Source organism: Bactrocera latifrons, unplaced genomic scaffold, assembly GCF_001853355.1.
Source record: "Bactrocera latifrons isolate USDA-ARS-PBARC rearing strain unplaced genomic scaffold, ASM185335v1 scaffold_1, whole genome shotgun sequence".
NCBI classification, from domain to species: Eukaryota; Metazoa; Arthropoda; class Insecta; order Diptera; family Tephritidae; genus Bactrocera; species Bactrocera latifrons.
Genome location: NW_017534407.1, coordinates 4,360,856 through 4,388,795, shown reverse-complemented (window position 1 = coordinate 4,388,795; position 27,940 = coordinate 4,360,856). Strand labels below are relative to the sequence as shown.

General features: G+C 33.9%; 2 protein-coding genes across 2 annotated transcripts in view; both read right to left on the bottom strand.

Moving 5' to 3' along the window:
- The window catches only part of LOC108978108 (glucose transporter type 1-like), a 93,607-nt gene that overhangs the window by 20,886 nt on the left and 44,781 nt on the right, over positions 1-27,940 (bottom strand). Inside the window, 5 exon segments of the mRNA XM_018948237.1 lie at positions 364-486; positions 554-831; positions 1,567-1,845; positions 1,923-2,047; positions 2,184-2,440. Of these exon segments, the coding sequence (XP_018803782.1) occupies positions 364-486; positions 554-831; positions 1,567-1,845; positions 1,923-2,047; positions 2,184-2,440 (1,062 nt within the window).
- The window catches only part of LOC108964965, a 68,252-nt gene continuing 44,759 nt past the window's right edge, over positions 4,448-27,940 (bottom strand). Inside the window, exons 5-6 of the mRNA XM_018927059.1 lie at positions 6,388-6,553; positions 4,448-4,847 (exon numbers count right to left, since the gene is read on the bottom strand). Of these exons, the coding sequence (XP_018782604.1) occupies positions 4,665-4,847; positions 6,388-6,553 (349 nt within the window). The 3' untranslated portion in view covers positions 4,448-4,664. The remainder of the gene's footprint in view (positions 4,848-6,387; positions 6,554-27,940) is intronic.

Genomic DNA, 27,940 nt, shown 5'->3' with positions numbered 1-27,940 from the left:
TTTTTTTTTAATATTTTTTAATATGAAAGACTAAAAATTCTAAATTCTCAGTTTACTAAGCATTCCTTTAGCATGCAGTAAAATTTACCGCTAATCGAACAATTATTTTTCAAAATATTTTTCAAAATTAAGAAAGAATATTTTTCAGAAATTAAATCGGCCTCCTTTAAATATAAGGCGACCATAGATATTATTTTAATAATTTTTCTAAAAAATAAATGCTATACAAACCACATAGACTCTTAACGACAAACGGTAAATGCATGTTTCTTTAGATTTTTCTATTTCAATACTTGCCCTTCGCTGTAAGTGGGCCGAACATTCTTTGTACCGAATGTTGGCACAACTCATTTGTTTACTTGCCTTAATTAAAAATGAAATCGTTATGAATATCGAGAATATGAACATGCCACCTAAACCGTATAGATGGAGTGTTCGACGACCGGTACGATCCATTAACGGTATTGAGACGAGCGTCATTAGCAGCTGTAAAAATTTTGATTAAATATCACCAAAAAAAAAAAAAAATGACTTAAAAGCTGTGCATACAAACCATTATGGCGCCGATGCCTATCGTTGAGAATTTGGCGCTCTCCTCCGTCAGGCCGGAGCTCATGAATAGCGATGTCGAGTAGTAAAGTACCGCATTGATACCGCTAAATTGCTGACTCAGCTGCATAACAATGCCGATAATCAATGGCGGCCGCAGTGTGGGCGAGCAGATGAGCTCCATGGTGGAGATGTGGCTTTCGGATTGTTGAGCGCGTTCTTCGGCGCGCATCTCTTCGATGTCTTCCTCAACCGAACTAGAGGCACGTAGTCGTCGTAACGCTGTGAAAAAAATTATATATTTATAATTTTGAGAGCTGACAAGAAAACAACGATACAAATTAGCTTTGTCGAGCTTATCGAATTTAGTATCGCCCTAAACGTAGGCAACATTTTCGTTATAAAACACGGCATACAATAAAGCTGTTAGCAAAGTCTCCCACCTTATACATTTATTTCAGATAAAGGAAAATAAAAATTATTATCGTAACAAATACTGAGCTAAAAGGAGCCAAGAATAGGCAACGTTTTCATTTCTTATAAAATTCTGCCTACAAAAAGACATTTCCGTTTAGCACAGCTTGATAGCTATTAAATTTATTATAGGAAATGAACCTTCGGGCCACTTTGAGGAACACTTTACCAGTCAATGTATCATAACATCATCTGACTTTAATTATTAATACCATCGAAATATCAATCTTGATACAATATAACAGCATGAAATTAAATGCTCCCAAAATATAGCTAACTTTCGCACCTATTAATATAATGACTAAAAATAAGGTCACTTAAAATAATTCGCTACCTTTATAGTATAAATCAAGCGTTATGACCATTTAGTTTATCGCTTAATATAGGCAACGTTTTGAGTATGGAATGTTATGTTCTCTTACAGATAAAAAACATTAATTTGTTGCCTACAATTAGGTGCATATGTTAAGCAAAGTCTCAAATCCAAATTGCTAAAATAGTTAAAGCAATAAATATTGCTTATTCCAATAGTTTTCAGCTTACCTCTTCGGGCTTCCTCCTCCCATTGTTTCGTTATAAGCAGATATCTGGGCGATTCCGGGCATACCGGCAGTAATATTAATTGCAATATTGCTGGACATATGGCTAGACCAAGTAAAACTGGCCAGCCTTCATTAGTTCCTAAAATTTGTTCGATTCCCAACACTTGGGATAGTAGTAAACCTATTGTCACAGCCAATTGATTTACAGTACCTAATCCACCGCGTAAGTTCAGTGGCGCTATTTCGGAGATGTACATTGGCACCAATGATGTATTAAGACCTACAAAATAATAATTGAAAACACGCCACATACATATTTTACGCATACGATTATATAATTGTATAGAGATAACGCACCGCAATTAACACCAATAATAAATCGGCCAAGGAATAACATTTCATAGGAATGACTAACTTTGGTAAAACCCATTAGACAAGCACCCGATATGCCAAGTACATTATTTAATAATAATCCGCCTTTTCTGTAATGCAATAAAAATTCGTCAAGTGATTACTTTGCAATAAGTATAAGAGTAATTAATTATATAATTACAGTGCTTGTATTTGAAAAATGTCTCTATTTTAACTCACTCATTTGCGGCCTTTTGTTGCACTTACCTGCCGAAGCGATTGGCCATCCAACCGCCGCTGAAACCACCCAACATGCCGCCAATGGCGAATATCGACACCGCCACCGAGTACAGCTGTTGTATGAACTCCTCGCTAATATCCTCACCATAGCGATCCTTGTATACATCCTTCATGAAATTCTCAATATTCTTTTCGGGCGCATTTATCACACCGGTATTGTAACCGAACTGCAACATGCCCAGCACCGCTGAGAATATCGAGTATGTTAGGAAGAAGGTAAGACCCTGTAGAAAGCGAAGAAAAAGAGCAAAAAAGGATGCGTTGTAAGTAATGTAAGTTTCTAAAAATTTTTAATGGAAATGTGCGCAGTGGAGTATAAAAAATTAAGCTGAGTGCAAAACTCAAAATATAGAAATCATATCATAAAATAATTTCTTATTATAACTGTTAAGCCGAGTAAGTTGTTCCAATGTGAATACGAAGTTATGAAGTGATTTCGTTTCTTCTAGAAAAAATACAACGAAAACTTGTAAAGTAAAAATTAAATTATTTGAGCGATGACAAAATATATATATATTTTTTTCATTTACGTAGTCTTTATATTTCAGCTAGAAACCTAAAAAATTATATGGGTGTAGAGTTTTGGCCTTTCGGATAGATGTATATAGATTCCAAGGACGTAACTACCATGACTCGTACCGATAAATAATTGAAATTTATATTTGTTTCACTTCAGGGCCTTCAATCAAATATTTGCTGTAGAGTCGAACTTTTTCGTTGATATAAAAAATTAAAAAATAGGTGTGTGACTAAGCTAGAGAAGGATCAGTGCTTGGATGGAAATATTATTTTTTACTTCGGATTCGACAAATTTCATGCTAAAAGCGTAAACACTTGAAATTCTGCAGCTGGCTCGAGAATTTTCGTATAAAGCTTGTAGCATTTAAAATCACTATTCTGTGAATTGGAAAAATTCAATATTTTGCTAATTTGTCATGATTTTTTAAACTCATATCTAAAAAGCTCTTTTCTTTAAACTTAAATGTATTCTCCAATATTGTCTTCCCTACTAATGAAGAGTGGGAGGTGTCAAGGTGTCAAATGTTCCTAACAATGTTTTTTATCGAAATGTTTCGAAATCCTGTAGAATTAAACTGAAATGTGTTCCCCGATATTGTCTTCATTCCCAAAGATGAGTGAAGTCGAGAAGTCGTCAGTTGGCTAAGGGTACAGGGATATAATCTATACAGATTGGTCTAAACTAGATAATCAGAAGGTTTTGCCTTTCAGCAAAATTAGATACCAGAAGCTGATCACTGCACTGATTTTCCAAGCAAACATCACAGATTCCTGTTCTGTCAAAGAACATATATATTTTATATTAATTTATAGTATACAGATAACCAAGCGGTTTAGAATTCATAAAGACTCTTAGGGTGTCATAAAAGATGGTAAAAGAATGCCAAGATCTCTAAGTGGATCTGGCATGCTAATTTCATTGTTTAGTTAATAAACCTCCCATCAGACTGGGAAAACATACAATAACTATTGTAGAAACTTTCCGGAGGTAGAGAAAGAAGAGAATATACAACAAATTCTTCTATGCAAATTTGAGGTTTAAGCTGATAGTAGAGACACAAAATAAATATTATCAGAAAATTGTCAAAAATGGTAAACTTTTAGAGTTCGTTTGGAAATTTCGTTTTCATAATTTTATGGTGTCACACGATTTTTTGGAATGAACTCCTATGCTTATAGTTAAGCCATGAACCTTACCAATGCTAAAAGAGGTAATACTAAATATTTATTATTAGAGATTAGAGGATAAACCTTTTTTGTAACGATTTTTTAGAGTTCGCTACGAAATTTCGATTTAAGAATGAGCTTCGTTGTAATCGCTGTAAGTTTTTAGTGGAGACATGAACCTTAGCAATGCTAAAAGAGGTAGGACTAAATATCAGACGATACAACTTTTTTAACGATGTTTAGGTGAGTAATTCTTCAGGCGCGATACTCTCTAGGTTCAGCTGTATCTGTATGAATATATTCATATAATGCGGTATATAGACTTGATCACTCTTTTGAAAAGTCGTAATGGTATGGCTGTAAAACTTCTAAAAAATAATAAATTTTACAAAAATAAATAAAAAATATTTAGTAAAAAATAAAAATGCAAAGTAAAATACAAAATCATATATTTATTTTTCATTAGCTTTTACATGAGTTTTGAATTTTTTTAGCAAAAGGTATTACATAAAAATAATTATAAATAATTAAAGAAAGGATTATGAAGAAGCGGTCTGTATTGATAAATGACATTATGCGCTCAACTTTGTTGTCATACTGTAAAAGTAATAAGCAAGTGTATGTAATTCGTGTACCGATATGAGAACCGATTGTATATGTTTTTTTTTTGGGTTTTTTGGTTGTTTTATAAAGTTTTGAATTTGGCTGATTTGCACGCATAATGAGATTTTACATATTGTTGTATATGAATATAAATGAAATTCAAGTATTAATTACACAACATGGCAAATAATTTAAGCTACAAACTTGTTCTAAAAGTCTTAGCTTCCGTCTGTGTGTGTGCTCCTCCAGTCTGTCGACGTATTCGCGCAGCTCTTCGATTTCCTCTTTGACTTGTTGCACGGTGTCTAGTTCGTGCTTGATCGCCACCATGTCTCGTTTCACCTAAAAGTGTGTGGTATATAGATTAATTGGCGAAAATTTTATGTAACATATAAATGTTGGTTTTGGAAGTGATATTTTTAAAAATTTTACTAAAATTTTTAATCTTTAGTGATATATACAAAATATACACTTCCATTAATACARTTAAAAATAAGTTTTATGTAATTAAGTGTACTTTTTATTAGGAATTAGTAACTATCTAAAAAAAAATCTGACGATCTTGAACTTAGTTTACTCTTCATACTTTCACAGAACTTGAACTTTTACTTGACTGAAATGCTGGACTGAAATACTTTTCGAAACTCTGAAATTATTCTTCAAAGTTTCTAGTAAGCTCTTCACCTTGAGTAAAGTTAGTATTTGACAAGTTGTAGTTTTCCAACTGGGTAGTGTCCTTTTCGTGTTCACGGCCTGAGGTTATAATTCTTTTTGGATGGCAGTTGTAAAGATTAAAAACGAGGTAGAAAAATCTCGACACTTCCTATTTAATTGTCTCGCGAGATCAGGGCCTAGTTTCCTGGAAAGTAACTCTTTCAGATATCCCGTTGAGTTAGTGAGACTAGTATAAAATGCCTAAGTAGAGTTATAACGTTCCCAATGTGCTTCTAGATTTATATGAACTTATTACAGACATTTTTTGTGGCCTCAAAAATTACTGTATATTTAGTATTTCAGGGTCGAGTCCCATCTTGCGGAGACGACATAGAATATAACCTAAATTTCCCAACTACTGAAGAATCCTACCATATCTAAAGTAATTTTTGACATTGATAATGTTTCTCAAAATTATAAAACTACATGTCCAAGCCTTAACATCTACAAAACTCTTCATAAGTTTGAGAACAAATTAAGAATAATCTGGGATATTTGAATGATTCGGTCTGTTAACTGTTAAAGAGCTGAAGCGCACGTATCAAAGGAATATAGTCTAAACTGGAAATTGTCTAATATCACATTGTTTAGAGCTTTTCCGCACACCCTAATTAATTGAGTACATTAAGATTATAACTGAGAAAACTCTCAAAACCTGGTACTTGATTAACGATAGCTTAACGATCGAGCTGTTTTTGCGATGATTTAAATTCATCAGTTGATTGTTATTTTATCAATGCACACAACCAAATTTGCACCGTAGCCTACAACCTGTTCTGACAGGCCAAGAAGACTGAGGTAATTTGCCTTGAGTGGAGCACCAGGGAAACAATGGAGCATCTTTAGTGCACTAGTCATGCATTGGAATGCCATCTGGTAACGCAAAGGACGAAACTGGTCTATGCGTGGTTTAATGGCCTACCAGATTAACCTAACCTAACCTATGGTCGTTTTGGTGMAGTTCTATGTGTACATACATATTAAGAGAATTTAATATAAATCTACAAACAATTATTAAATAAATACTTAAAATAAAAACTACTTTCTTATTCATGTTATTAATTCACTAATTTTCTCCAGACTTTCAGCAAGAGACATATAAGTATAAATGTATATAGGTTATATAACATAAGTGTCTAAACTCACCACATTGACAAATTGAACTCACCTCGGACACTTCACTTTGACAGCTCTCCACGGATTTGGTTAGCTCCTGCAGTTGTGTACGTATTTCACACAAGGCGACTGTCGTCTCCAAGTGTCGATCGCCTCTCTGAAGCTCATCCAGTTTGGCTGATAAATTCATGCTCATCACGCTAACTTGCTTTTGCAAACTGTCGCATTACATTGTGCAACGTTGGTGTGTTATGTGGCGCGGTGCGGCGACAATTGGACGGCCATTCAAATGCAATTACATGTTATTAATTTGATTGGCGATAATGCAGTTGTAGCAAGCGGTCGACGGCAGACAAGTTGAGATGGGCGGCAGTTGGTGTTGCAAGCAGGTGATATGCATTGTTGTTTATGTTATCATTGTTGTTGTTGTTATTATTGATAAGTATCATTAAATCACGGTTACAGTAACAGTTGCGCAGCGGTCCATAAACACACACACACACACATGCATTTAAATACATGTGTTGCACGTAGCAAGTGGCACGTTGCAGTTGCATGCATGTGTTTAGCATTATTTATGCGCAGATATATGTGTGTATGTACGTTGTTATTATTGTTTGACAAGTGATGGCGGCGTTGTGTGGCACACAAATAACGGTGAAATTCCGGCGCACAGATTGTCACGGAAATGCAGCACCGAAATCAGAGCGCGACATTTGCAGTCATATATATAAGTAGTTATGTATATGCGATTTTAGTGATTTCATGTTGCACATTGCAAGTCGAAGTTGCAGTTGGCGCGGCAAGAAATGGAAAATGTATTATATATAAGTAATGTGGCATGAACGGAGCAATGCAGTAGTGGTAAGTTAGTTAAGAATGCTAGAAATTTGCGTATATATAGGTACTGCAATTATGAGCGAAAAATGCGAAAATGCAATTTATTTACAAATATTTATGTATATATGTATGTATAAAAAAAGTATATATGTATATATTGCAAAATTATTTTTGAGCAATTTATGTACGAAACGCGGAAAGGAAGCAAGAAATTTAAGCATTTCACGGTAAATAAATGCAAGTAAATTTATGTATGTATATACAGGTGTATAAATATGAGTATATACATATATGTATGGAAAATTATATGAAAAAAGCAGCGTGCCAACAAATGCCTTATTTATGAGTTGTTGCACGTGAAGCAGCTACATTTGTGACAGCAATGCATGTCAAAAACGCTATATTTATTTTTATTTATTTGTAGAGTATATGAAATGTGGATATTTATGTATGTAATATGTACATGTAAGTATGTATATATATAATTTGAAGTATTTTATACCCAGAACCGTATATATTTGACAAGATATTTCCACAAAACTTGGCCTGCAGAATTGCTTAAGGCAGTGGTATGACCTCTGAAGAAATTGTTTAGATTGGACCACTATGTCACACAAACTGGTCGTTCAAAGTGCAGTCCTCCTATGGAAAACTTTTTTATTTAACAAGGTATCTTCACAAAATTTGGTGCAGATTATTATTTGAGATAGCGGCATAATATCTGAAGAAATTGTGTAGATCGGAAGACTATATCATATAGCTGTCAAAAAAAACGGACGATCAAAATGCAGTCCTCGTACTAAAAACGTTTTATTTGAAAGATATTTTCAAGAAATTTGGCATGAATGATTTTCCAAAGAAGTGGTATAAACATTTAAGAAATTTTTCAGAACGGAACACTCTAGCATATAGTATGTAGCTGCCATACAAACTGGTCGTTCAAAATTCAGTCTTCATATGGAAATTTTCTTTATTTGATAAGGTATCTTCAAGACATATGGCACGAGTGATTGCCCAAAGAAATGGTATAATTACGAAAAAAAAAATTCAGATCGGAACACTCTAGCATATAGTTGCCATACAAACAGACCTTTCAAAATTCAATCCTTGTATAAAAAACTTTTTTATTTCACACGATATTGTCATGAAATCTGGCATAGATTATTACTTTAAGCATCCGTATAATATATGCGGAAACCATTCAGATCGAACAACTATACATAGCATATAGCCGCCATAAAAACTGACCGTTAAAAAAGTACTTGTGCGAAATCCTTTGTATTTAGGAAGGGTATTATAGCTTCGGTGCAATCTAAGTTACCTGTTTTTCCTGTTTATTCCTTATTTCCATACCGCCCTCTTTTTGTGCCCCTACTAACCTGGTAGTATTACATAAATCATACGAATAAAAACTAAATTCAGCGTTGCCGTTGCCATGGCCTCTGCAAATGAATTGAAATTCCAGCCAAAGCAGAGGACAAATGAAAGCGCTAAAGCGCTGCAGCGAAAAGAAAATTTATTGCATTCTTATTATTATTATTTCATGTGATTGCTTTATTGTTGTTGTTTTTTATTATTATTATTTTGCGTTTTTTCTTTTTTATTTACTTGCAACATTCTTCTTCACGGCATAAAAAGCTGGGCAGTAATAATAGCGCAGGCAATCAAATGTAGAAAATAACGGGTTTTAAAATGCAGGTGAAATAGTGAATTGTTAAATGTTGATATTCATAAACTTCAGCTCAAGTATATGCATATGTATACGTGCTTTAGCACACAAAGTATGCTGTAACAATTTGTTTATATTAACTGCAGCCTACACGTCATTGCCGCATGAATGGCTGAAGGGCGTCGAGTTTTGAGAAAGCAATGATTTTTCTTTGCTTGTGTTTATTGTAAATTTATGAATATATACTTAGAGGGTAACTTAAAGGGTGTTACAATATTTGCTGTAATTTTGGTTTTTCTCAACGCTTTTCCTAAAGCCGGCTTCGACTCGTCTTTTTTTCGATCGCTAAATTTGTATTTTGTTTTCAGACCAAAAAGTTTATATGAGAAGGCTACAAAAAAGTTATTCAATTGAATGCAAAAGAGTAGAGTAATTGGTTGCCTCCTTACAGCGATATAAGCCCTGAATAACTCAGTTTTTTTATTATACCAATATACGCTTTTTATACCAGTTGTTTGTTCGATTCATAAATTTGCAAATTTTGATCTTCAACACTCCAGTGAAGATTTTCGATTCAGTAACCACTGGTGGAAATAGAAGAAGAGCTCACTTCGTAAGAGAGATAGTAGGGAGTAGGACCTGGCTGCGCATGGTATCTCGAATTGGCGCCAAAAGCGAAAAGACGGAACGACTGGCGCGCTGTTGTTCAAGAGCCAATAAGACAAAAAAACCGTTTTAAGTAATGAAAATAATGCTGCCGTTAAGGCAAGTGTTGCTGAAGACCGCAATTTGTGGATTCTAAGTCCTCCTTAAGAATTGGAACTGTCTCAAACCACAATGTGATGGATTTTGAGAAATGATTTGGGCTTGCATTCGTAAGCAATTGTTTTCACTTAAGAACTGATGCCATAGGACCAACGTAAACGTCGTTAGTTTGCTAATTTTGCCTTGGAACAACTTGAATACGATAACCAATTTTAAGAAAATCATCTCATCCGATGAGGCTAACTTTCATCTTCGTAATGCGGTTAATAAGCAGAGCTGTCGATTCTGGTCTAAAGAAAATCCACAATTTAATCGTAAAAACCATTAAATTTACTTAAATTGTCAGTCTGGTGTGGTTTTAAGTTTGGAGCAATCATCGGTCCGTATTTCTTTCGAAAAAAAAGCGGTAAAGATCGATGATAACCAACGATCTTTTTATGGCTCCAATTGGAAGAACTTGACCTGGACAACATATAGTTCAACAAGACGGACATACGTGAAGTCATAGAAAACTTATGAAAACTGCTCTCTGCCAAAAACGATTATGGTGGAGAAGTTAAGGAAACAGTTCTGAAAATCGCCGGGTTGGCATCAATCTTATCGATCGACGGAACACTCGTATCAAAACACCTGAATCTGTAGCATAAGCGACGTCGAGTAGAGGTCGCAAAAGAGATGCGCAACAATATAGCTGACGGCCCTACATTGATTAAACGCATCATTAGTGGACACGAGACGTTTATGATTATGACGTCAAAACTCTTCAACAATTCACTAAATAAGGCACCAAAAATGAGCCGACACCGTAGAAATTCATAAATTCGCTGAAGGTACTGAAGGCCATATTCGAAGGCGAAAATAAATATTTGCCTATATAATATGTGAAACTGTTACACTTTTGTCAGTCTGAGTTAAATTTAATCAGACCAACATCCAACTCATTTTTAAGATTTAACTGCCGAGAGAAGATTGTTAGCTTCATACCTGCATTAATTGAAAATTACACGAAAATTGAGGGGAAAAAGTCTTCAAAGTGCATCCTTAAATCAAAATGTACTGCATCAGATTTGTATGCCCGAACTCGTATTTAGCACAACAAAATTTTAATTCATTGTTTAGATTAATATTAAACTTCCTCCATAATATTTATATTTCTTTTGTTTATTGCATATCCGCTTATACTAAAGTCATTTGTATTATTTTATATTTTAGTTAAATATATGTATATGCATAAAGCAGAATTTCCACATTTCATCTGTGCGAAGGAATATGGAATGCGCGTTGCGTCATTCCACACTCGCTTACTGTCGATTGGATAAAAAATTGCAACAACATTCCATAACAGTACTGCGGTGAAGCTTCGAAAATAAAACAAAGTTTCATTGTTGTTGTTTTTTCTACCTTTCGCACGCACATTTCATGAAATTCAGGCAGCATCATTTCCTGCATCCTGCATTTTATGCTTTGGACGTGTGGCGCAAACAATGCGAAGCGAAAACGATAACAACATTTACATTATGGCCTACAAAATGAAGCGATTTAAGAACTTTTCTTTTACACATACACGCACGAATGGCGTTGTAAAAAATTTTATAATGCAAATATTCGGAGCTAAATGCGTGCATTTACTGGTTTTTGTAAAATTGCTGCGTTAAATATATTTCTTTACAATATTTTCAGTGTGTGTCTTTATGCTTCAGCTATTTTTAACTTCTTGAATTTCGGTCGCTATGCTAACATATCCCACAAACTCTTATGGGCAAAAAATAGTAAGACTTTTTAGTAGAAATTTTGATTAAAAATAACGCGACGAAATTTTTTTTCTAGGTTGGTGTGACTGTCAGTGACATCTGTAGTTTTTCTGCTATAATAGAAAATAAGAAGAGCATATGTCGATCTACATTGTTTGCCATTGGAAAAATAGAATCTTACTATGGACAGAGCATGATCATAATTTATCATCTAACTGAAGAGCTATTTTATTCGGAAGTGAAAATAATACTGTTTATACTTAAGTTTCAGAATCATTCGTTTCAAATTCTTATGTAAAATTGGATTGCAGTCTCTTGAAAGAATCATAAGCCATGTAAGCTTCAAAAAATTTAAAGAAAACTGACTTTGGCGGTGAGTTTCAGAACTTTTATGCTCATTTCTATCTAATATTATCTAACCGAGACTAAGTGATTTGTACAAAACTGTAACGCATTCAAAGACCTTGTAATTTCTATCAAGGAATGCCGTCTATCAAGCATATTTCTAGCTCACTTTTTGAAAAAAAAAATAATAATAATAATACTATTCTACGCTACTTATAAAGGCCACGTTGCAAAAAAATTTTTTTTTTTGAACAGGAAGATCCAGCGTTCGTTGAAATAAATATATGGAAGCCATGGCTCGGTCAAAAAATATTTTTTTAGAGACTCATTTCAGCTTCTGAACAGTAATGTGTTGCAAAAGGGTTGTATGGATGCCGGGTTCAAATGGAATTGCTGGAGATTGCCAAGTAATTGAGCTTGCACAGAACGTCAGCATTATCTCAAAATATTACTCAACAAATCCGAGAGAAAATACGAATTTGAGTTCAAAAATTAACTAGCATCGGCTAAAAAATCATTTGCGGTCATCTACCAATCGTATAAATAAGGATAAGTACGCTCTTGGTATTCATAACGCATTCTGAAGCTACTCCACCATTACGTGGCGTACCAAAATAAACATATTAAACTGCGATGTTAACTCGACAATACTCTATGGCTGTGAAAAAGCCAATATCGTAACCTCGGACATGTTCTGAGTAAAGATCCAGACGCAATCATCCGAAACGCCGTCAACTGGTATCCACAAGGCAGCGAACCGAAAGCCAATCCTCCTCAAACCTGTATTTAATAGGAACGTGAACATCGAAACATCGAAGCTTCGAAAGGTTTGAAGTCAAATTAAAAAGCGGTCACAAGACACAAATAAGTGGAAAAGTTCATTGTGACGCTAAGGACCGAGCGGAGTCATTCCGCAAGTTTCTTAAATACCATATAGTTTACTGTTAAAATTAATTAGTGAAGTGAACATAAATTAAAAGCTTAGTACTTAGTTCGAATCTGCATTTAAAGTACTAGCCGCTAGCAGAAGGTTTCTTCAAATTCAATATTTGCTTAGGTGCTGATATGTAAATGTATTGAGGTCTCGAAACAGAATTAACTTTTGCTTGACACAATGTGTGAGTATGCAACAAAAGAGGTGACATTACAAGCACAACAACAACAACAAGTCACACTTAAGCACCGGATAAGCAAAGGGAAGAGAACATATGCTGCTTTAGCAGACACACATACATACATAYATACGTATATGTGGCACGGCATTGTGAGAGAAACGTGCAATGCGACAAAAAGTAACAAAGTTGCCATATCGAGCGCATATACACACGCATATACATATTTGTGTTCGTAAAAATATCACAGCGTATGCGGCAAGCCAAATGCCATGCGATCTATCGCTTTATATATATCTATATATATGCATGTAGGAATGTGTGTACACCTATACACATACAGCTGCATTTGCATGGCAATATGCATGTATTTTTGTTGGAGTGGAAAACAGTGCAGCATTTCCACATTTCGTAGGTACACTTGTGTCGTCTTATCTCTGCAGCCTGTCAGTTGTTGCTTTTGTTGTGCGTTGTGTCATTGTTGTTTATGCGGTGGCAGCCACCTGTAGGCTGCGGCAAGATATTAATTTCACAAGTTATGTTCTATGCTTTTTCCCATTCTTATTTATCTCGCTGCTGTTGCATTTTTCACACAAACGCACACACAYATACACACTTGTATGTTTGTATGTATGTATGCGCCCCTCTCAATGCTCGGCTTTATGGGCGCATGGATTGTTGTAGGCGTAAGAAAGTCGGCTTTAGGGCGATTACATGCAAATGCCATATATGAATTATATGCCATTGCAATGAATGTACTTTTAACATTGCATACTTTTAGGATTTCAATCTCGTGCGCCATTATAATTTATGCATGTGGAACACTTTCCGAAGTCCATTTAGTTTTTTTTTCCCCCCATTTTTTTATTTGAAAACAATAAAATATTTCCGAACAACAAGTTTTCTAGTATTTACACAGCGATTTCCATACAAATTCGCATAAATTATTGAACGTACGCATGGCAAAATTGCACGGGCATTTAAAATAAAAAATAAGTTGTTTGCAAATACATAAAAGTGAATGTTCACATGTTACTCGAGAAGATTTAGAAAAATCGACAGTGGGTAGGCGGAAGAAGTGAAGGATTTAAGTAAAAGCGAAAAGTAAGAAAAAAAGTGAAATAAAATCAAACTGAAAATTGCTCCTAACAGAATATATGCAGCAAAGTGTGAATACTTTTGAAATGTGTTCGGTGCGGTTTTATTAAAAAGAAATAGAATTTTCTTTCTGCTGCATGAAAGTCAGTCAAATATGAACTGTAGATCGCCCTTGCGCAACTGATTAAAGACAGAATATGATTTGGTTTGTTTACTTTAAGAAAATTAGTTAGCGGCTACGAGCACATCAGCATGTTGACTAATAATGCTCATGTTGGTCAACAAATCTGATCTTATATATATCAGATCATGAAAGAGATTACATTTATACTTCAGACCTTGAAATTTTATAATACAGTAGTTTGCAAAATGAAAGTCTTCACTTTTTTTTAAAAAAACGAGAATGCTTTGTAATCCTGCAGTAGTACTAATACAAAAATAGTGTTGGGGAAATTTACCCCATTTAAATGGATATGGCTGAGAGAAAAAACATGATGTCTGTAATTATGTATAGCTTGGATAGGAATCTTTCATGGAAGCGGAATATTGACGAGAGAGCAAAAAAGGCATCGATTGTCTTATACTACGCTGGAGGAGCCATTGGGAAAAGGTTGGGTCTCGCAGCGAAAGTGATGGAGGATCCTAGAAAAGACCATACTTGCATAAAAACTCGAGAGCGTTAACATCGTCGGAAGATGTACGGCTGCCAAAGTTGCTAACACACTCAGATAATCTGGATTCTTAAAAGAACTCTGATATTCTCACACAAACATATCTGGCGGCTTCTTCTATGCCCATATACCGACGAGAGAATTGTGAGTGGGAAGCACCGATTGGATCATAGGGGCAGTAAGTTTCTTTATGGATGGGTGAAAGCTTAGGGAGATGGTTGGTGGAGGGGTTGACTGTCAGGCGCTCTCTATCAACTTCAACTTCAGATTTTTTGACTATTGCAGTGTCTTCCAAGCCGAGGTTGCTGATAGCAGTAGGTATCGGTAAAATGGGAGCGGGGCGGATCTTCCGTATTCTTTATTGTTCTACTACCAGATAGAATAAATTTTTTGAAGTCGGATACTATTAAGTAGCAAAAGTGAACGAGAATTGCGGCTGTTATTGTGGGACAACGTCTCACAGGTTTTAAGCATTTTTTAAACTGTGATCTACGCCATTAGCAGATATGCAGAGATTATTGTAGGGAAAAAGTGTCTCGGGGAACGAGTTATCATTTTCAGTGATAGTAAAGCGCTACTTTGGGCAAACTCATTGAAATAAAATATGGCATTGGAGTGCATAAATTGGAGTGCTTAACAGGATTGCCACTAGAAACAATATTCTGCTAGCATGGATCCCTGGACATAGAAGTAACAATGGAAATGACCTGGAGAAAGAAGGCTGGTTTAAAAAGTAAATCGCTCTTCTCAGAAAAAAATTATGACATCTTTGGAAAATTTATACATATCCCTTCTGGTTGCGGTGTCATCTGCAGATAATAGGTCACAGCTCCACAAATCCTTGTCTTTGGTCTGGGATTAAAAAGCTGAAACACTAGAACACATATTTCTGGAATGCTCCGCCATTCTCACAAAAATAGTTATTATGGAGACCTGGAGGAAGATACGAACTAATTTCATAAGCTTCTGAAACCATATAAATTGATTTCAAAACTAATATTCCTAGTAATTTATTTCAGATTTTCAGATCATAACCAATGAAACTATATGTGATATAAAATAAACCAAAGAGTTCAAAATCGTCATGGTGCCAAGCTAATTTGTGCAATACTTTCATTTATTTCGGTATAATTCTAAGTCTATACGTAGAATGCGTTCTCTATATGATCAGAGGGTATATGTCAAAGATTTTCAAGCTATATTGCCCTCAGCGCCATCTGCTGACTTCATTTTTGTCGGAAAATGTTAACTCATGTTGACATACTTTAATATGCAAAAGAATAACTAATGAATTTTATGAGAAGCATTTTTGGTGTAAATATGTTACGGCAAGTATACAGGCTTCACCTATTTGTTGGCTGTAATTAAATTTCCCGGGTAAATGATATTTCAAAGAAGTGTATTTTGCTAAATTGGCAGGATTCTCCTTAACTATTATCCAAATATGAGCGCGATCTGTCAACCAGTTAGTTTACAGCAGCTGCTTAAGTCGGTACAACTCAGTCGTGATCTGCGATTTTTATAATGGTTAAAATATCGAACAAGGAATTTTTCCCAACTTTTGTATTTCTAACCAAATTTCGTGTATGAAATCGTTGCGAATGTTGCAAAAGGCTTACACACAAGCCTGTGAGTGGGTGGTACAATATCTTCAAAGAACGGTTGAAAGATCGTTCAAGATATGCCGCGTCTGGAAGACGCTTGACCTCTTCAACTGATGTAAATATTAAAGAAGTGAAGAATATGGTGCTTGAGAATCATCAGGAAAGCTCGTTCAAATGATTTTAGTGGATATTTTGGTTATGAAACGCGTCTCCATAAAGCTGAAGTTTCTTCAAAAAGATTACCGTAAACAGAACTTTTTAGACATACTTGATTGTGCGAGTATATCCTACAATGATGGTGAGCATTATAACAGCCGATGAGATGTATTTCTGAGTTTGATGGGCAAACAAGTCAAAAATCATCTTAATAGAAGGAAAAATGAGCCGAAACTAAGTTTTTGAGACATTGATATGAAATTTTGCACACATTCCTTATTTTCTAACAAGATTATATATCGGACAACTTTAACAACAAGCTGCTATACAAACTGAACGATCACACGCAAAATTACGTTCTTGTACGTAGTTTTCTTTCAAATGTGAAGGCTTTGGTTTAGATATAACCGGAGTTAACGTTTTTTCTTATTTTGGCCACATATTAAATCAAAATATTTTACAAAATTAACTGTTTTCAATACTGTAATTTTTATAAACTATAATTCCACCATGTAACTGAAGTCATGAATAGTGGCCATTCTAACTGTACTGTTAATTCAAGAGGAACTTGTCGCACTTGTGTGCGATTAACCACACACACACTCTACTACAGTATATAATCCCCTCAGCTGTAAATAACTAAGCACTCTGGAAAAAAAATTGCACAATTATTTACAATAACCAAAAACAAAACCTAGCAAAATCAGCATAACTATATCACCCCACCCATATAAATCCACACATATATATACGTAGTTGTTGCTTTTTAAACACAAACGTTTACTTTTAAGTCCCTCCACACCCTGGCCTGCGGCCATTGGTGACCGCCGTGTGCAATCGAGTAAATAGAGAGAAAAAATAGCGCAGATAAAAACTGAGCGCCGTAGAAAAATACGAAATAAATTAAGCGAAGATGGTGGAAGGCGCACCAAAGCGTGCAATGAAAACTAACTGACAACACATTGCATTTTGCTTTTCATTTCCACTTCATTTGACGGCAACAATTGCTGTTTGCGCGAACGATGGCGGCGTGTCGCTGCCACTTTTCCGTTGCTCTCTCACCCTCACGCTTGTTTGTAGTGTAACAACAAAAAATGCATTTATATATATATAATAGGGTGGTAAAAAAAATTGTATGTTTTAATTATTTGCTTTATATATTGTGAAAGCCTCTTCTGAAATCACAATAAAAAAATTCTGGTAAAGCTTGAGCTCTTAGAAAATTATTATCCATGGCTTCGTTGCTATACAAATTCTACGTTCAACCTCAAGCCCTTATATGGAAAACTTTTTCTTTTGAGGAGATATCTTCAAAATCTGAACACACACAGACTTGGCACTACCGAAGGCTTCTTCACAATCTCCGAAAAAATGGTACTGATCGGGTAACTTTATCATATGGCTGTCATAAAATGAGACCGATACAACTCAAGCCCTTGTATGAAATACTTTTTCTTTTATAAAGATATCTTCATGAAATTTGTCACGGATGACTATCTAAGACATCGCTACAATCTCCGAAGAAATTGTTCAGATCGGATCAATATAGCTTATAGCTGTCATACAAACTGACCAATGCAACTTAAGCCCTTGTATGAAAAACTTTCTTGTTTGATAAGACATGTTCACGGAATTTGGCATACCTTACTATTCAAACTATATCCACAATAGTATCTGAAGAAATGCTTCATAACGTATAGCTATAACATACAGCTGCCATATAAACTGTCCGAATAAAACTTTTTTATATACTTTTATACTAAAAAAAAAAAGAAATCTGTGAGGCTATTATGGATTTGGTGCAGCTGCAGTTTATGATTTTTCTTGTCTCTGATGATTTTTTTTTTGCAGAGAAAAAAATTAAGAAAAAAATTTAGTCCCACCCTAACAAAAATATATAGTATACAAACATATATAAACATGCTTGTGACATTTGCCATTTCTTTTGCACTGCTTCGCAATTCATTAAGTGTGGAAATAAATGAATGCTTTGGCGCAATTTGTAGCCATCGACTCAGCAACTCAGCAACTCAGCAACTCAACAGCTCAACAACTTGGCACTTGAAAGTCGCCTCTAAACGCTTCGCAGGCGTGGTATCAAATGACAATATTTAGCGCTGCTACAAATAAATGTAAATATATGTACATGTATGTGGGTGTGTGTGTGTGTGTGTGAATTAAATGCCAGTGCCGGCAAGCAGTTCCGTTATTAAAGCACATTTGCCGTTAGCTAGCAATCACAAATAATATTTTTAATGTCAACACACAAAGGCACATAAACATATATACAATATGCAGCATCCTTTGGCGTCAGCACACCAACAATAATAATGAGCGCTTAAGACGCAACGCTTGCTCGTTGGACAAAGTGTGGCTATTGGATGGCACGAAGAAGTGTGCTAAAGCATATATTATAAGCATATCTGCTTGACTTGTATTGTTTATGCGTTGGGCCATTGTATGCAACTCAGCTATCATATGCATTTGTGTGCATGTGTGTGTGTCTGCTCGTATAAGTGCAAGCATCGTTATGCCTGCAAAGCACATTAATGTCTTGAGATGAGTTGGTTTCATGATAATCTGCTGTAAGGTTGAAACAAAGGCAGCTCATTTCGAGCACTCATAGTCTCTTCAGCACGTACAGACAATCACATATATATATATATGTTTATGTATGTATATATATGTATGTACTCAAAATCACACAATGGACAATGCAGTTGCATATACATATGTATGCAAAARAACGCTAATAACAAATGTGTGTGTGTGTAAATATTGTAAAGTGAGGTTACCGCAATAGCTTGTTTAAAGTTCATGGCACCACGGGGCGTATGAGCACTAAATATTGTGTTTGAGGGCTCGAATGAATCAGGCTACAGTGGGTTGAATGTACGCAATTGGTTAAAAATTTTATTTTAAAATTTTAGTTTGTCATTCATAACAACGGATTTAGTAACGGTATTGTTGTTTTGAGCCCAACACAGAATCGTCAAAAAAGCAGATTTTTTTTTTTTTTTTGCTTTTTCACAAGTGGTCTTTTTATAGTATAAAAAGATATTAAAATATATTTATATTGATTTTGAGCGGTCAGTTTGTTTAGCAACTATAAGCTATAGTAGTCCGATCTAAACAATTTCCTCGGAGATTGTACCGTTGCTTCGAAGAAAACGCTATGACAAATTTCGTGAAGATATTTTATCAAAAACAAAAGTTTTCTTTAGAAAAACTTGATTGATCAGTTTGCATAGCAGCTATATGCTATAGCAGTCCGATCCGCATGATTTCTTTGGAGATTGTGGAGTTTCCTTAGAAACTTATTCGTGCAAAATTTCGTGAAGATATCTCGCCAAATAAAATAAAATTCTATGCAAGGTCTGAATTTTGATCGATCAGTTTGTATGGTAGCTATGCCATAGTAGTTCGATCCGAAAAATTTCTTCGTAGATAGTAACGCAATTTGATGTAATATTTCATGCTGAATTTCGTGTGAATATCTCATAAAATACAAAAGTTGTCCTTACAAGGACTATCATCTATGAGTTTGCATGGGAGCTTACGTTTTTCAACTTTTAAAAAATAGTTATGACATTTGGACATAAGTGGTATTACTATGTATGCGCTTGGGTACATTCAGATTTCTTAATCATATATCCTTTATTAACTTTGTAGTTTTATTTTTCACATTTTAACATATATAAATGGTTTGATTTCGAGATTTGAATTTTTAAATATTTTAAGAATAAGTTTCGTGAAACAGTTCATTGGAATCTAATAATAATAATAATAAAAAAAAAATGTCTAAACAAAATTTACGAGCTCTTTGTCCACCCTTGTCTCACTGTGCCTTCGCATTCAAACAATAAGCGTTATGTCAAAGAGGAAGTGCTCTAGCGTGTACGCCGAGTGAAGCGTTATATTTAAGCACCCAAATGCACACATACACACATACATGGATGCTATAAGAGTGTGTGTGCAGCGATTGCACTTGACTTTATTAATGCTTGTAATGAAATTGTGGTAGATTACGGTATATACTCCTGCATTTACATCCATCAAACCACATATCATTCATGGTGGAGCAATGTATACACACACACGCATGCATGCAACACATACCAGCACACTTCGAGACACTCAATTACGCTGCACACACACTTAAACGCTGCAAAAAGTTGAAACGAAACCACAAAAGTGTTTTGTTGTCTTGCAATTTTATGCACAAAATGCACTAACAAGTTAACAACGAAGTTGCTGTTGCCATGTAGACATATACTCGAACATAGAGTATATGTATGTATGTATGTTTGCAATCAAAGTTGCAACAATTGGATATTCACAAAGTGCAGAACTAAATATTCCGTTGTATATGTGTGTGTGTCTGTTACTTCTTGGTTCCAGCTCGTTTTGTTGTTGCCATTATCATTATTGTTTATTATTGTAGTATTAAGCGAGTGTGTAGCGTTTTTGTTGAGTGCATTTTGTGGCAAGTTAATGTCACTTTGTCATAGCATTGAAACTTGCAGCGAATTCAATGCAACGCAATTATGCATGCCGTGTGGCAGAGATTTCAAAGTGAGGGGCGCACAATCGCACACATACTTTGTTAAAGTAATATGGCATAAAGTGTGCTCGTTGTTGTTGTTGTTATAGCACAGCAACAACAACAACACTATGTTGCGGTTCGGATTAAAGCTGAGGTCAGCGGCAAATTTAATTGCAACAAGTCGTGTAATAATTTATGTATGAAACGATGAATATAAATGGGCGTAAATGTGGACACTTAATTTCCACGGTAGCGCCTCGCTTCATTTATATACGCCCATGCTAGAGTGTGTGTGCGCTTTAAGTAGTTGTTTGGCGTGGTACTTAAAGTGAGTGGGATATTTGCAAGCACTTGAGTTGGGGTAGGTGGGAGTGTGGCGCCATGGAAGGAGTTAAATTCCCATAAATATTAAGTATTGCTCAATTTTGTGGTTGACAATGACTTGGCGGTGTTCTTTACTGTGGCAAGGTGCTCACATATACTTTTATTGCATATATGTATGGCTATTAGGGTGTTCGTTATTTCTCGGGTTGATGTTTTTGGTGCAGAAGCCACCAGAACTTTTAACTTATGCGCCGAAAATAAATAAACCTTAAATTTTTATTGTGAAGGGTGCCTAAGCCGTTTAATATTTGGATTAACATCTATTTTAAAAGAAAAAAAATTTAGCGAAATTTTCACTAAAATTTTATATTATTTTTTTTTTTTTTTTTTTTTTTATTTTTTTTTTAAAATTTTTTTTTTTTTTTTTTTTTTTTTTTGTTCAAAGGATTTTTTTTAATAACAAAAAACAATGTTTCGAAATTAATTTTTTTTTTGTAAAAATGTCTGCCAAAAATCCAATTTTCACTTTTTCTTTTCCGTCGTAAAAGTTCTATATTAAGGTTTTAACTAAAACACGTAATTTGCACTTTGGATGATGCTGTAAGGAGTTATCCTGCAAAAACAGGCGCATTTTTTTCTGAGCGGTCACCTTAAGTGACGGCGCAATGGTAGAGTCTAAAATCTTTTCTTTTTTTGTTTTTTTTTTTTTTTTCAGAACGTCTTTGTTGATAGTGTATGTTTGTAACAATAAAAAATTCTAATAAAATATTTTACTTTTATATGAGGAAAAAATTTTGATAAAGGAAGTAGATGTATAAGCGTAGAAGTTCATATTTTCGTAGATAATTTTTCTTTATAATCAATATTTTAAAAGTTATATGCAGTAAAAATTATACATTAAGCATTTGAACAAGAAGTACAACGCTGCGTATGAATGATATTGATTCAACCGAATTATTTTGGAAATTTTACAAGCATAACTTGTGTAGACCTTTTTGTTAGATATTTGTTGTATGTGGGATTTTTTTTTTGCTGAGCATTCGTACAAGTGAATTTTATATTTTGTGTTGCTCATACAACATGGTGTACTTTATGAATTATACAATCTGTGTTGCTCATACGACATGGTGTACTTTATGAAAGCAGTACTTTTAAGGTATACTTTTAACTGCGTATAACTTTTAAGTGAAAATTATTTTGAAATTTTGTATGAAAAGTCCATCAGACCTTTTTTCTAAGGCGAACGTTTTTTTGTTTGAATAAAACAATTTCTAAGTTGCAAATTTTTTTAGGTGAAAAAAAGAAATTAGTGACAAAGATCAAAAACTCTCATGTGTGAGGAAAGTAAAATGATTTTTTCAAGATTTAAATATAACAAGAAAAAAAAAACTTTTCTAAGGTTGCAAAGCCTGAAAAGTTTTGCGAGCGTTTGGAAAAAAAAAATATTTTGAGAAATAATGGACACTCAAATATATGTATATGTTTATTCAGTTGCAAACTCTTGAATTTATAAAGACATTTGATAATGCCATTTCCACTAACAGTCCAAATTTAATGTCTCGGTCAGCCAATTTTCGCCACAATTCACTCTAATGTATTCAATGCACTTTAATTCATTTTAATTTAATCACGTCATTAATGCTGCTATTGTGTTCAACAATGTAGCACTTGAAAAATTACGACTTGCATGTCAAATACTATTTGAAGTGTTGCAACACTTATTGATTAAATTTGTTAGCAGTATTTTGAAATGCTTTAATTTGTTGATGACAAGCCACAAACTAAATGAGCACAACGGTTATTTGGTTGCAAGTCCATTAGGCGTCGCACGTGTGTGGCAACAATAATAAAATTTATATAGACTAAAATTATATAACAGCATTGAAACAAGATATGCTGTTAAGCTATGAGCGTGATAGTGAAATTTTTTGTTGTTTTAAGAAAATTTTGTTGTGCTCGTTGAAAAATTTATATCAGTATTTATTATGCAAAACTTTGGGTTCATCGTCTGGACTTCTACCGTGGTGACCATGCAAAAGAAATCGAGTTCCTTACATAATGGCATTAAATGAACTTTCATAGAAATAAAGAATTTCATTAATTTTCCAAACCGTTTTCGTTTTACTTACTTTTGTAAAGCGCTTATTGAAAAACTCTTTAATTGATTTAAATTACATATTAAGTACCCTAAGTCCCCATTTGATTATACTCTTTTAGCCTAATGAAAACAAGACTAATGGCGCTCTAATCAGCTCTAAATATATTCAATATATTTCAAAGCGTCGATCTAACAAGAAAGCTAAGTTCGGGTGTAACCGAACATTTTATGCAATCGAAAATGACAACTTAGATTTCCTAACAGGTACAAAATCAAGCGGATGTTTGAAAATACGAAAATTAGCTTTATTGGTACTAGGGGAAGTATTGCCCTTTAAGTTTTTTAATGCCTTTTAAGGTAAGAGGAGACATTGTCATTAAACTTTCTTACATATTTACCGATGAATGGGGTATAAAGTCAAACGAAATTTGGAAAATATTTATAATAGGCATATGGGGGTTAAGGGAAATATTGACGCGTAACAACTAACAATCATAACAAAAATATTATCTTCAAATTTTTATATCAAAGATTTCGGTAAAAAATCAGCCATGAGCACCGATGTCTATATATTTGATGTGTTGCTCTTTGAGGGCACTATTTGTGCAGCGATTTTTTCTGCTTAACTCACCACTACCATTGGTCAGTATTTATATCTGCTCCTACATAATCCTTTCACACCATTTTAGATGACAAATTTATTGCTTGTGGCGTATTTATTTAGTGAGTTATTCTACATATTAGTTTTCAACATATCTGGTGGAGAGCAGGAAAAAATACCAGACCCCAACCTTTTTCATATGATATGAAGAGCTAAGAGTTGCTATAAACACTTATTATCAGAAAGTCTGATTGATTTAATCTTAGCGATTTGGAAGATATGTTAATTAAACCATTTAGGGAATATAGACACGCTGACTTTTAAATAATATTTAGCTCACAGGTGTCTCATGCTACTGTGATAAATTGATTGCGCCCAACTGCAATATTAGCTTTCCTTGGGTGCCAAGGAATACATGTACCAAGTTTCATTAACATATCTTCATTTTATTTAATCATTATATATTTTTATCGCTTGCACCGATAGACCGAGAGGCAGACAGTCAAAGAATTCATAGACGCAGTCTTTCTCCCGGGCTTTCTCGGTGACACAAACCACCGTTTAATGGACAAAACTATGATATAAAATTTTGCAACATGTTGCAAAAATATAAAAATATCATACACACATATTGCATTTTTAAATTACAAATATGCATCATTTTTTATAACATATTAATATAATAACCCCCTATATAATGTATGTACATATATTTATATATGTTAGGGTTGTCGTAATTTTTCTTTTTGTGCTAATGCCTTTTTTTTTATTAAAAACATTCCTTAAAAAGTTGTGCGCTGTTGAAATTATACATCTAGCATTCAATTTGTAAGTACGCCGCTGCGTATGAGTCACATTTATTCAACCAAATATTCTTGGAAGTTTTACTAGTATAAAGTTTATACGACTGGGTTGAAGGTATTTGTTTTCTGAGTAAATTTTTTTGGTTTTTCAGTTGTTTTTTTTTTTACTTTTTTTTTCGTTTAATTAAATTTCCTCCCTCAAAATTCGAGTCATAATCAGATTACCAAAAAAAGCACCATCGACATTTGAACATTTGCTTTGATTCCCACGACTGTTTAACAGCTTAACAGATTAATTTACTTTTCAAAGTTACACAGCACGCGTTGGATAAAAATATAAATTACAGTTAAGCACTTCTTAAAACATTTAATTGACGTGAGACATTTCTTAATTAACAAAATTGAAGTATTCAAGTATTCAAGTTTGGATTGGTGGTAAGTGGAGGTTACTGGGAATAAGTACGGTCCAACCAATTGGCATTTATGACATTCACCAACATCAATTGCTTCGAATTACACATTAACGGTATTTACTGTTTGCTTATTTTTTGCTTTCACGCGAATTACACATTGAAAGAAAAAAAACTGTTTCCATTGAGAAAAAAAAGTATATTTGCTACATAAAATATTTGCGTAATTGTAAAGTCAATATTTGTATTTGAAAGTATTAATTTTTGTACAAATTTTCGCTTGTTTTTAATTAAATTAAAAAGCAATATTTGATTAGTTAAAATAAATGTAAATAATTATATGCGCTGTGTATCAACACGAATATAACGGGCAAGTAAACAACTGAAGCGGCAATGTTAGACAATGGAACGAAAAAATGAACGCACAAACTAACGAATGAACAAACAAACGAGTAATTAATATTTAAAAATATTTGAAAAATGTTTTTAAATTTTATTTAATTTTTTTTTTAACTTTTTGATTATTTTTTAATATTTTTTGGATTTTTTTTTTTTCATGGTGAAAGGCCATTTTATGCCAATTAGTTGAATATGTAATATACGAACGCTTCAATAGTTATATTGATACATTGTTTTTGGTTCTTGTTTTAATTTTAAATAAATTTCGAAATAAACGGTTATTTTTTGACGAAATTTCATAATTTTGAATAGGCCATTGAATGGGATGGGCGCGCATAAGCGCTGCGCAAATGTAACGGTACGAGTATAAGCACGATTCAAATGAAGGGGGAGATGGGGCGAGGGTACAAATGGTATGCTAGTGTGATGGATATGTGTTGGGTTGGGTGTGGTGACATGGAACCCAGGTATGGTGGCACATAATGGGAGTTAGAAAATGCATTAGTTGTTATTTTTTTAGCTATAAAAATATATTTATGATTTTTTTTTTTTTTTTTTTTTTTTTTTTTTTTTTTTTTTTTTTTTTTTTTTTTTTTTTTTTTTTTNTGCTGACTTATGTGACTGACAGAGTGTACATATATGTCGGGTGGTGGATTTGTTTACTGTGGTGTGAAGTTGGTTTTGTACGAAGCTGGCGCTGCGTTGGTGTTGTTGTCGGTAAACGATTTGGATTAACACTCATATGCATATGTTTTTTATATCTAGCTATTTACATATTATAGACAAAGATAGTGTTGTAAAAAAGCTAGAAATACATAATACAACAACAAACACTCACAAGCTTATTATCGAAATAAATATATTAAGCCGTAATAATAACAATAACATGCAGAAAGGCATTACTTTCATAAAAGTGATACATACAGAAGTGTTATTATGAATATATATAAATGTGTGTTAGGGTGGTACTTAAGTTATGGAATGTTTTAAAAGTAAATTGTATACATTTGATCTACATCATAGGATGTGTGAAAAAAATTTATAATTTTTATTAGGATGCTGTTGCTTTCATATAAGTGATACACACAAGTATTATTAAAAAAACATAAAATTATATATAAATCTGTATTAGAGTGGTACTTAAGATATGATTTCTTTCAAAGTAATTTTCATAAATCTCAACTACAGGGGTACAGTTGTAGTGTCGGATATTAAAAAAAAATTTATTTTTATTAGGGTGGTACTTGATATAACGGGAAATGAAATTACGACAAATGTGTTTGCTTTATGTGGATTATGCCGGTACTTAGGGTATAGTATTTTGTTTAAAGTGACTTTCATCAAGCTGAATTACTTTGGCAGTGTTGCAGTACAGAGTTTTAATTTTGATTAGGATGATATTTAATATACCGGAAAAAATGTTATTTCATTCATCTGGAGCAGAGCGACACTGCTATAGTGAAAATATTTAGCATATAAAATTCTCAACCGATCGCGGTTGATTGGGGTGCGACCACCGTTCTCTAAGCATACTAAAAAATATATAATATTTGATAAGCTTTCATTAGTCCGTAATAATTATTACGTGAAAAACGTAATCTGTATTAGGGTGGTACTTGCTAAACAAAAAACAAAAATGATAACGGCAGATATTGGAAACTTCGAACAAATCGATAATGTATTGATAGATTTCTTTAATAAGATAAAAACATACAAAATTTGTCGTATTATTAATAAAATTGAACAGTTAATATTTAAGCAGCACCCTAATAACCGCACACCACACAAATAATTAAAACAAAATATATAAAGGTGTATGTGTGCGCATTATTACCAGCTTTACAATTGCTCTTAATGCTGTTGCTAATGAACACTGACAGCGTTGTATTTGTTTTTTATTTTTCTTTCGCGTTACTCAATACTACAACGCGTTAATTGTTGTTGTTAGTAACTTTCATACTATGCTATTGGTCATTTTGTTATTGTTGTTTTAATGTAATGATAATAAACTGCGCTTTTTTATTCCGCTTTGACCATTTGCCGGTTGTTGCATGGTGTGTGTTGTGTTTTGTGGTTGATTTCATTGCTTTTGTTGTTGTTGTGTTTTTTCTTTGGCAGGCTAACCGCAATAAATGAGCGTCTGCTTTGAAGTGACGCTAATGCGAAATAAACACGCACTTTGAGACATTAAGAAAATAAATGCTTTTTTTATTTCGCCAAATGCACAACAGTTTATATGGGTGTGGCGCAGCGCCGGCGTTGAAACGCTAAAAATGTGGATTAGAAATACATATACTATGTACAGTGCAACCATGGCACTTCGCTGGAAATTGCGACGTTCGAAATGCAAATATGCTTTGAGAGTAAGGAATTTGGTTGAACCAGTTTGATTTCATGTAAGCACTTATCACAA